Source organism: Corvus moneduloides, chromosome 1, assembly GCF_009650955.1.
Source record: "Corvus moneduloides isolate bCorMon1 chromosome 1, bCorMon1.pri, whole genome shotgun sequence".
In the NCBI taxonomy this organism is placed as follows: domain Eukaryota; kingdom Metazoa; phylum Chordata; class Aves; order Passeriformes; family Corvidae; genus Corvus; species Corvus moneduloides.
In genome coordinates this window covers 89,938,591-89,950,502 of record NC_045476.1, presented here as the reverse complement: position 1 = coordinate 89,950,502, position 11,912 = coordinate 89,938,591, and the positions used below count along the sequence as shown (strand labels likewise).

General features: G+C 39.5%; 1 protein-coding gene across 6 annotated transcripts in view; it reads right to left on the bottom strand.

Moving 5' to 3' along the window:
• SEMA5A (semaphorin 5A) overlaps positions 1-11,912 on the bottom strand; it is a 318,391-nt gene that overhangs the window by 10,149 nt on the left and 296,330 nt on the right. For all 6 annotated transcript variants that reach the window (XM_032118104.1, XM_032118127.1, XM_032118114.1 and 3 more), the window contains 2 exons: positions 7,012-7,182; positions 573-728 (listed from right to left, as the gene is read on the bottom strand). In XM_032118104.1, the coding sequence (XP_031973995.1) occupies positions 573-728; positions 7,012-7,182 (327 nt within the window). The remainder of the gene's footprint in view (positions 1-572; positions 729-7,011; positions 7,183-11,912) is intronic.

Genomic DNA, 11,912 nt, shown 5'->3' with positions numbered 1-11,912 from the left:
ACTCATACTGTTGTGTGGATTTAAATGACTGCTGTGATTTAAAAACAAAAGTACAGTCATGAGTTTTGACAAATACTATAGAATAATGCATAACGTGATTATCCATCAGGTACTTAGCAGTCATGGGGGAGATAAGGACTGTAGGCAAAGCCAATAGTAATTACCTTTCTGAGCAGCTAATAATGTAAGGGAGTCTCTGAAATGATTTCCAGATTAACAACCACAGAACCCATTTTGTACATGCAAACCAGAAAACCTATAGCAATGTTTCTCTAATAATCCTAGTCTCAAAAACACTTAAAATAAAAAGCAAACTATTTCTACTTGCTGCGTGTACTCATCCCCTGCTACCAAGTAAGATGTGAGAGACCTGCAGAATGCTGTGACAGTGACTAACCAAAGTCCCGGGCAGTGAATTGTCTCTACACAGCAGACCAACATCCTTGTGCTGACTACAGGCAAGTTCTGCACCAGCTCATGGATCTGCACAGTGCAGTCTCAAATAGTGCTATGCCTCGGTCCTGAAATCTTGAGAGATTTCACTAATCCTTCAAGGAGGTGGCTGATCTCACCTGGTATAAGGTTGGAGTCCACAGCACAGGCTCGGCTCTCTGTGGTGTTGCCCGTGCACTGGCTGCCCACAGGAAACAAAATGATGCACTGACGAGTGCGGGTCTGGAAGCCAGACGAGTCACAGTCAGACCACTGGGACCACTCGGACCAGCTGTCTGCAACAGGCAGAGAGGGACACATGCAGGCACTGAGATTAAGGAGTTCAAGTACACTGAGTGAGACAGAAAATCTCATATTTCTGAGTTAGGACAAAAGGCCTCCTCCACAGCTACCACCACCTAGAAGAGGGCAGCTCCTTCTTTCTGATAAAACAAAGGCATTTTGGCTTTGGCAGAAGTCTCTGAAGTGGGGAGTGTGATTTGCTGCAGACATATCATGGTTTTGGCTTCTGCCATGGCCTTTGTGTGTAGAAGTTAGAAGCCGGGGGATTCTGTGGGGGGCGACTGAAAGCATGATAGCTGTAGAATTAATTCCAGTCTAGGTCATTAGGGTGGACAAGGCCACTGTATTTTTTTATGTACCTGAGATGTAGCAACATAAGAGTATATATTCCAATCTGAAACAGGATGTGTATTTAACCACAAAAATAGTAGCATCTTGAAGATTTTTTAAAGTTTTCTTTTGCTATTTCAGGTCCATCTCTTGGCTGTAGATTCTCATCTTCTCTTCCCCATTCAGTTTGTCACCTTCTATTTATTTTCTGTATTTTTTCCTCTCCTCATGTAGCTTTGATTAAGATTTTTTTATTTCATGCCTGTGTGACCTCAGATGCTTTCCTTAAATGAAATGAACTGATCTCATTCCCATGAGGTGCCGTGAGTTTCCCGCACTCAGCATTCCTACAACTCAAGGTGAAGCCTTGCCTTCATAGGAGTCTTCTGATTTTGGCAAATATAGTAAAGACAGAGCTCAGGTAAACTTCCTTTCTTCTGCCAGCTTTTCCACAGAGATAGATTTTATGGTTTTGATATGGAATAAATAGTTGTACTATGCCAAACCAAACTTGTTTCTACTTCAACATTTTAAGTGATTTTATGCCAATATGAAGCAAATTTACAAATTTCTTTTTGCTTCAGATGAAAAACTGTATTTTCTAATTTTGAGTCAAGTTAGATTAAAGAACATTACAATTTGTAACACAGCTTTTTTACCATTTGTAGTTGTCATAGGTTAGCAAGCATCGTCCCGGAAGGGACGTCCTTGCTAAGAGGTGTTACAGTTTCCTCTGGGAACTGATAGAACCTATCAGCTGGCCAGGTTGAATATGGACAATTCTCTTAGCCACTTAAAGTTGTGATCACCTCTGTGATCCACATTTAAGAATAGGCAAACTCCCCCTCCAAGCTCTCTCTCGTTTCCGGCGCTGGGACAGGTGGCTGCGGGCCCCGTGTGGGGGCCAGCGGGCCCAGCCAGGCCCTGCTTGGGCCAGGCCGGGCCGGGCCACGGCCATCCTGAAGCCATGGACCTGTTCCAGCCGTGGAACCCCCCCCACTGCCTTGCCGTGGGCAGCCGGAGCGGCTCGGCTCTCCCCCCTCTCCACTGCGATAAGAAAAATTCAACATTCCAGCTGCAAAGCTGCAAGGCCGAGGTGAGATTAACCCTTTTACTGCTGTGAAGAGCTGAAAACCTGAGGGAAGAGAGAGAGGAGATGCTTAAAGCTGAAATTCTGTTGTGAAGCTATGATATATCAGAGTATCCCGTTGTAATTTCATGAAGATATGGGGGGTGGAGTGTTCAACTCGTGAGCAAAAGCACCTGCGTTGAGATAGGCAGATGCTGACGCAGCTGTAATTTCATGAGAAGTTTGGACAGGGAGAGATGAACCAGATGAGGACTTTTGCTCCAAACGGGAAAGGAGAAAACCTCAGTCCGTAGAGATGAACCAGATGAGGACTTTTGCTCCAAATGGGAAAGGAGAAAACCTCAGTTCCTAGAGATGCTCCCAGAGATAGTCCTAAAGATGAAGATGATGAAGACCCTTTGCTCCCAGGGAAGGAGAAGGGCCTCTGTTTTTGTTTCTGAACGGCTCAACCTTAAAATTGTACCCCAAAAAACTTCAAGAGTGGACCCTCAAAAGCAGTTGCAAGAAAAGCTGCAAGTCGGGGGAAAGGACTCACACGCAGGCAGAGAGACTCCTCTTCCTAAATGGACTGAACAATATTTGGAAGTGGGCAGCTGTCTCGTTGTGATAATGTTTTCATAGCATGAGCAAGAAGAGACTTCTCTTTCTAAATGGACTGAACAAGGTTATTATGGAAGTGGTAAACAGACTGAACATCTTAAGGGCTGTCTTTTCACATTGTCAGTGGGAGAAGGGAGGAAGGTGGGGGGAGGAGGAGAGTTCTGAAGGTGGTATTTTTTTTTTTTTTTCTTCTTTTAGGTCTGTTAATAAACTTCTTTATATTCTTTCAAGTTTGGTGCCTGTTTTGCATTTCTCCTAATTCTTATCTCACAGCAGATAAACAGTAATGAGTATTTTGGACCAAACCACTACAGTAGTGAAGCTTTTCTATGCTGTCAGTCAGGTGGAAAGTTAAGGAAGTTTTACACTCTTTGGGGCTCCTTCCGATACATTGTATAATTCCAGCATACAAGGTTCACATTTACTCATTACTTTGCCCTTGTTCACACAGGAAAGAAATTAAAACTCTCAGCCATCTAAAATTTAACAGACTCCAGCAGGAATATTTGAGACTGCAATCTTGAAAAATGCCAAGCAATAGATGTTGTTAAATACACAGATTTACTTAGCAGGTCAGGTAAGAACCAGGATATCAATCTTTATGAACAATTAGCAACTGTCCGGATGAGGTCTTCTTTGAGCAACAGGACAAATACCTCGATACAATCAGCTTGTGGGATCTTGTTATTGTGAGTGGCAGAAATACTCAGCTCTGTCCTTTGGCTTTTCTGTTTCCTAGGAGAGGTTCTGGGAGGGCCTCATTTGCAGAGTGAGTACTAGAAGCACACAGGCGGATGCCAAAATGTAGTTCAATCCTAATTCAGGAGGTAGGAGACCTGAGGTGGGAGTCAAGCAAATGGACAGGCTTCTTCCTGCTTACTTAGTGTGGCACATCCAGGAGTTGCTGTTATCACCTCCAGTGTCAGCTGCTGGGTCTAAGTAAAATAAGTATATGGATCTTTACTCTAAATATTTAGTAACAATAAAGCCCTGCTCATTCAGGTTTAAAGGAATGTTGCTCATTACAAATCTTGGCCCAGTTCTCACTGGTGGCAGAGAGCATGCTTAAGCCAGAGCCAAGGCTCTTGTCCAGTCCTGGTATAATTGGGATATACACAGCAGGTGCCAAAATACTTGTGGGCATCCTAAATGCATCTTGTTGGCTGGTGAACTCTGCAGCCCCATCTCATCCAATGCTTTTGACCTGCCAGATTCTTTGTTGAAGAAGCTACATCCCATGATAAAATAGGAATGTCAGAGTACACACAGGTCATGCTAAGTCCCAATCAGGTGACTTGGCAAGGTTACTGTTTTATCATGCCCCTTAGGGGAGCCACATGGAAATTACGTGAGTCCTGTGGTGCACCCAGACACTACAGAACAGGTAGTCCGTGGGTCTGGTGCCGAGCTGATCAGCTTCATCTGGCACACAGAATCACAGAGGAGGAAAGGAGGGACATCAGTGCAAGCATGAAACAGAGGGTCACCCCTGCAGTGGTGGATCCTCACACCAAACCTGTGGTTTGAGGAGGTTGTTGGGAGCTCAGAGAGCTGCGAAGAAGTAAAGCAGCCAGGATAACAGATGTATGATTTCAAATTGTCAGATCTGCCCTTTGTGGAGCCACTACCTCTGCCTTCACTGGGAAGCTGAACCCATAGCTTTTGCATGCTCTTCTACTGACTCGGCTATCTTGCCCAATTCCTTTGATTTCTGTATCTTTAAAGTATCTGAGGCTCTCTTGCACCTCAGGCAGGCTCCTCTCAGCTTGCTCCTCAGTTCTGTGCAAAAGTCATGAGAATGTAAAAGAGAGGGTGGACTGGAGTGGTGTTTAACCTGGAACTGTTTTTCACCTCTAACTCATGACATGTCATGTCTTCTTCGTACAGTCTTGGCTGGTCTTTGAAGACAGGTAAAGATAAAGCAGTTCCTAAGAGACACCTTGGTGAAGGCAGCACTGCAGAAAGATCAGCTTAATCAATGTAACACTATAAATTTCTTTTATGCAGAATTACACCACCATTCCTAAATGCTCAGCTGCTTTGTCCATTATTTGTACATGTGAGTTACCAATCCAAGGATAGAATGCATTTTCACCTCTTACAGAAGCAGTAAATACTTTAGGTATAAAATACTGTTTTATGCAACATATTACAGACACCACTGCAACTGGTTACGCTTACTGATAATCAGCCACTGCTGATCAATACTGCAATGCTTCCTTTCATATTGCTGTGATTGCATTTGGATAAATTAAAAGAAAAACTACAAACTCAATGACAGAGCTTTTAAAATGAAAGATGAGGAACAACTGATGTGTTTTGCAGACATAAGCCTGTTACTTAAGTGCATACTTGAATACTTTCAGATGGATTTGCCATTAAATCTCTATATCCTCAACAAATCTTTACTATCAATTTTCTGCTAGTTTTGTTTGGGGGGAAAAAAAAGCAGTATTTCAAATGCCAAAAAAATCTTCACTCTTTTCACAACTTAAGAAATGTTATAAATCATTTCCATTTTTGCATATGTATTTCTGTGTTGGTTGGTTGTTCTTAGATTCCAAGTGTCATTACTATTCTCTTCTTATATTGAGCATGTCACTCAAGCAGTGAATGTCAGCAATGGTACTTTCAGATCTGCACAAGGAAGAACCACTCTTCACCTGGTCCTTACCACAAGAAACTGGCTCTGCAGGCGATCAGGCGTCTGTCCAAACTTGATCTATGTGGCACTGTGGTTATTTTTGACCCATACCCATGTGAAATAAGAGCAGTAAAGAGTGGTTTTGAAATATATACCGTAAACATGAGGCAAGGGCCAGTCTCACAGCTAGTGGATGATGTGCTGTTTCAAAAACCTATGGCAAATTTTCAGTGAGATTGAAATATTAATAAAATATTACAGAATGTGAGAAATACACTTTAAGCTTCTGAAATGTTATTGTTTTATAAGGGTTTCCACTTTCTTGAACCAAGATGAATGAAACCAACCTCCTACTCCATCCTGTATCTGCTCCAAAATTTGGGTCACAGGCAGGTCAAAATAAGATGAAGACATTATTTATGAATGTTTGCAAACTGTCATTTATAGGAAAATGGTGGTAGAAAATAAATGCACAACAACAGAAATAGCTACAATACTAGCACAATGAACACCCCAGCTCTGACCTTTTAAAGATGCCTTAAGGATTTCAATGCAGCTATGCAACTTCTACACACAAATGTACACTATTTGTCTCAAAAAATCAAATCCTCAACGGATTTCGATGCTTGGCTTTTTTTTTCTTTAAACCCAAGACAGAATGTTGCATCTGCTTTAATTTTGACAAAGTAGGTACATTTATTCTGCTGGAAGATATGTAGTGCCTAGAAAGGGAAAAAATCATAACAGGTAATATGATCCATTTCATCTCATGGGGCTTTTGCCCTTGCATGCACAGCCTCATCATATGAGCAGAAAACATTTGCTCTGAAGTCTAGGAGCTCTAAGTGAAGCAAGTAATACAGCGTGGCATCAGAACTTCTTCCTTCTTTTTGCTGTTGCCTGTAATCCACTAATAAGCAATAAATGAAAGTTTATGTGGTTTTAATTTGTCACTCAAAGTCATTTAAAAAAATATATTTTCCTTTAATATGAGTCAAAAGACAGAGTCAAAGTGGCAGAAATAGGCATGACCCATAATGTCATACAACCAGCAGGGGTGCTGAGACATTTAATCTACTAAACACACCACAGTCATTTAAAAAGATCGAGTCTTTGTTCCTTAACATCCAAAGTTGAAGAAGGAATTTTACAAAGCCTACAAGGGTTTTCTTTGTGTTTTATATCAAAACAGGGCAAATATTATCTACTTGAAGGACCTAGAGAGAACATGCATTGCTTATTAACCTCAGAAATTTTCTTGCTGTGAACATTTGGTGTTATAACAAAAGCACTTTGTGACATTTTTATTAAAAGTCTCATAAACTGTTTGCATGGTCCACTTCACACAACTTTACTTAATCCAGATCCAGACATGGTAACTTCGGATTTTAATTTTTAAAGAGGGACGAAGGAGTTTGTGTCCTATAGAACATATTCTGCTAGTACTTGATTTACCACAGCATTGTAGCATGTAAGAGCTGATTGTGCACTTAATAAGGGAGAGAAATTATTTGCTTCTAAATAATAGATCAAGGACATCATATTGCCTAAGTGGGAATGCCTTATTCAGTGGCACATAAAGAACAAAGATGGATGGGCTGATTGGCCGTACCTGGACATGGCTGTGTGTTGCAGAGAGCTTCTTCAGTGTGCAGGCCAAGGCAGATGTCTCCTCCATACGCCGGGGATGGGTTTGTGCAGGAGCGGGTTCTCATGTAATGCCCTCCTCCACAAGTTGCTGAGCACTTTGACCACGATGACCAACAAGACCAGCCTCCATCCACTGAAAAGACAAAGAATACTGCATTTTTCCAAGCTGATGTGAGACATGACACAATCCAACTCATTTTTCTCATATTCTGTGGATCTACTTCATGGCCTACTGTAATTATTGGATATTTTTGGCTGCCACTGAACATAGTTGCCACAAATTTAATCTTATCACGATGCAATTTAATTTTAAGAGCCCCTGGTATGCTGGAAAGCCTAACAAAATTACTCATCCATATAAGACATTTTTAGGGCATCATAATATCTTTAGGATGAAAATATTTTTATTTTTCTTTTCCTTTCCTTTTCTCAGTTTTGAGGAAACAAAATACCAAAGCTTAGTAGAAATATTGTAAGCTTAGCAGTTTAGCAGAACTATTGTAAGCTCAGAGTAGTTTTTTTATTGATGTAAATAAAACTTGGCCCAATAATAGCAACAGAAGGATGGAGGAATCCAGAATTTGTTTCACAATCCAGGTGGATTGCCTTAACCCTACAACCCTTTTCAAATGATCTAAAACAGTTGTAGGATTTGATGTGACAATATAATGTTACAGTCTTAATACAGCCCTCCACATAGACATCAGCAGCAGAACAATGGCAGAAGTTTAAAAAAGCAACACACATTGAAAAAAGGAGTTGCCACTTTAAGTTTCTAAGACAATTTTTGAAAAGAAATATTATTACTTACCTTCTCCCCTAAATATTATTATTTACCTTCCCCTCCACACCCCCTTTTGTATTTACTAATTCAAGTACGTCAAACTGTTCTCCAGTCAGAGTTTTCACAACATTCTTCTGAAATGTAGGCTGGATTTCATGGGAGACCCATTTGTCAGATGGTTTATGACACATGGACACTAGAAAAGATTTAAATGAAAGTTCACCTCATTGCCTGCACCAGCCTGGCTCCTTTGAGCCTCTGTTCTTAAAGCTACTGCTCCAGGATGTATTTCTGATATTTACAGCCACATTGCAGCCCATCTGCCAAGGGCTTCGTTTTTGTAGCCACATGACAAAGTCAGATGTACTTCTCCCAGGGAAGTATTCCTTCTGCAAAGAATCTCAGTATTTTCTTCATTTATCTTTCTTTCTTTTTTTTTTTTTTAAAGAAGAGACAAAAACCTAAACTTTCAAAATTTTCGTATCCTACAAAAAATGAATTTCTTTTCAAACCTCTATTTAAAGTGTTATCACTTAAATTCTTAAGGAAGTAAATTATTTACTATGTCTTTTTGATCTTTTCTGTTCAATTAATGAAACAGCCTTTCAAGGGGTAGTTTCTACTGGTTTACTGAAATGCTATTCCATCATTATCTCTTACCATAAAAAAAAAAAAGAGTTTACAAATCTTAAGAAAATTAACTTACAATGAAAATATCTATGTGGTATTTGCATTTAAATTCTCTCTTAGACGAAGATGTAGAACATTTAAAAAATACTCATTTTGGCTTTACAGGATTTCATATCACAAATGCACTTGGTGAGCTGAGCAGAATGATTTCTATGCAAAGTCTTCAACAGTGAGAAAATGAGATAGGAGAATTTTGATATTAAAAGCTATACATGCATTTTTTAATGTAATTTCAGATACAGTATATCCTCAGGTTCTCAACTGTTAATCAAACAGATAATTCACTATTCCATACCTAAGATTATCTACTAATCCTGTAACTGAAGTTGTTGAATATACTGCATTTTATTCCCTGTACTGTTTGTTTGCAACACCACCCTAAACATCAAGAGAGCATGGACTTGGCACTTCCTTGCTAAGAACTGTAGTTGTGAAAACTCTCGCAAGTAATTTGTCTGGACTCTGAAGCCTAATTCAACAGACAGGATTTCTGTGATCTAGTATGCAATTTAAATAAATTACTTCCATTATTAAGGAATTCAATGATAGTTACATCATACACCAAATCATCCAGCTATAGAGATGTATAAGAGAGTTTTATACCACCTGTCATAAATAAATACTACATCTCGGTAGAGTATCTGACTTGCTCTCATACTCATATTTTTCTTATTCATACTTTTCACTGGAAAACAAATATGTCTTTTTGCCTGAGATAACTCTATTAATGCAGTATTATGCAAACTCATATCTAAGAAAGCCCTAGGTTATTTGTCTTCAGTGCAGGTGAAATATTCTGTGCAATTTTATAACAATTTCAAGACACTGTATCTTTTATTCAGAACTTGCCTCTTTTTTCCTTCTTTTTAAATTACATCAAATAAAAGCAGAAGCTGTTACCCAAGCTATTCATTTCATATGATATTAAGACCTTACCTTTCTAGATGCTCCCTTTTTTCTTTTTTTTTATTTTTTCTTTAAAGTCATCTCTGACTAGCTCAAATGAATAATCAGAGGCATGTCTGCTGCAGCATGTAGACTCCACAAAAATGAACTGATTCTGCCTGAGATTGACCACACAAAACATGAATTGTCTGCAAATATTACAGGTGCATTGTTCACGGTAATGGAGACAGTGACCCCCAACACTTTTCTACTTATTTTTCAATGGACCAGAGTGAGAATTACAAATGCACGTGCATTTGAAACTGCCATCTATCAACAGGTGGCCGAGAACACAGAGACCGATGTGACACCCAGGAACGTCACCGTGTTCCACAACTGCAGTGATCATGGCTGTACTATGTACTTCAGATGTAAAGGGAGAAGTGGGTCTGGGGAAGGTGGGGAAGGACAAATATAATAGACAATGTTAGATTTGATCCTAGTTGAGCTAGACAGTGCAATTATAACTTTTTTTTTAGCAACTATTTACTGACAGGCTGCCTTCCTAAATCTCTAACCTTTCAAGGACTATTGTAACTACCTCTTTTACTTGTCCCTAGCACTTTTTCTTTTCAGCAATAGAGGATAATGAGGCATCATCATGGTTAAATAAGATCAAAGGAGTGGGTATTTACTGCTTGAGTTTTTACAAGACCTAAGTAGAGCTCTGTGGTTTCTTTCATCTTTCTTTAAGTTGCTTAGCAACCTAGCACCATCTAGGTTTTTTTTCTTTTTTTTCTTTTTGTCATGGAGCCCTTAATGTTATTTCTGCCTCTTATAGGAAGAAAAATACACAGCAGAAAGGAAAGTTCCAGTCACCACAGTTTCTTTACATAATAATTTTGTAGAGCTGTTGGACAAAAGAACGTCATTAAAGTAGCTCCACAATGAAAGACTTAAAGAGTCTCTACATTTTCTGACAATTGCTGAGGTTGATCCCTTTAGGAAGAAGGGTCTCTTCAGCTAGCAGTGTGCTATCAAGCAATGCTGTTTCCTTTATAGTAAACCAAACAACTTTTTGCCTACTGGCTGTAGTTGAGGTTAATAAATATTTCTTCACTGTAATGAAAAGAACACACACCATAGAGAAGAGGGACGTACCAGGAAGAAACAGCGTACAGAAATGGGATCTCCTGAGGACACAACAAAACATCCACACTGCTGGAGAACTTCCAAGAGATAATTAGGTAAACTGGATACCCTGCTATGCACTTCAGGTTTTACAAGGAAGTGTGGGCACACACTGACCTCACCTGCTTTCATGAGAAGGCAGATGGAATTGCAGGCTCCTTTATAAACTGCCTGCATGCTGGGCAGCCTACTGCTCCCTTCCAGACACCTGGGGGATCATCCCATTCCACATCACTTAGTCTGCTGCTTTTTCCCAATCCTGTGGGATACTGCTGCATGTTTCAGTGTGGGGAAAGAGCAATTTTCACATCACAGTTTACAAAGGCAAAGTATTATTTCTGTGATACCTTTTACTCATAGAAGCAATGCTGGATGAAACAGTCAACATAGTGCAATGCAGAAACACAAGGCAAACAAATGGTTCTTGAAAAGAACAATAACAAAATCTAAAGGTCCACTCGGGTTTAAGTCTGTAACTGAGAGTTTTAAGTTAGAAAAGCAACAGTTGCTTCCAAGTGCAGTTCATCCCTCTTCCTGCTAGCTATAGAATCAGCCTTGAGAGATCAGTTCATGTTATGAGATGGGCTTCAGCCTCCATTTACTGGAGTAATTTTTTTTCCTCCTGATCTAGGAAGCTATTGCAGGATAAATTTTATTCTTTTAAATACATTCCTGTTTCCTTGTGGCCAAGTATGACTTCAAAGAAAAAAATAATAGGAGGAAATAAAAACAATAATGAAGAAAAAAAAAATAAAACCAATAAAGAACAACTGGCTTTAGGGGATGCATAAATAACTTAAATAGTCTTTCAGGGATTTTTGTATATCTGAAACTCATTATTGTTATTAGCAAGTTTAGTGATATATGAATTGATTCAGATCTTCCCAGCTAAAATGTCACAACGAAACTAAACTAAAAGTACTATAATAAAAATCCATAATTGGTAAAATCCCAAAATATTGCCATGAAGTATCAGAACTTCATATCTAAGAGATGGCAACTGTCCTTTCCCTGTGATCCTCCACTACACTCTGAGGGGAAGAGGGAACAGGAACTCCTGTAGCTCATGGTACTCCGTGGTGCTCACACAGCTCTGCTTTAATTGTCTAATTAAGGCACACCGGCCAAGCGTCCCTATGTCCCTATGCAACGGAATACAAGAGAAAGCAACAAGAAACAAAACAAAACACAAATGAAGAAAAGTTGTCTTTTTCTGCAGAAATAAATGAAAAGAGGTGCAATACTGTAAATTAGGACAGTGCTCTTTATGTTTGGTTGTTATTATTGTCAGGCAAACAGTTCTTTTAGTTAAT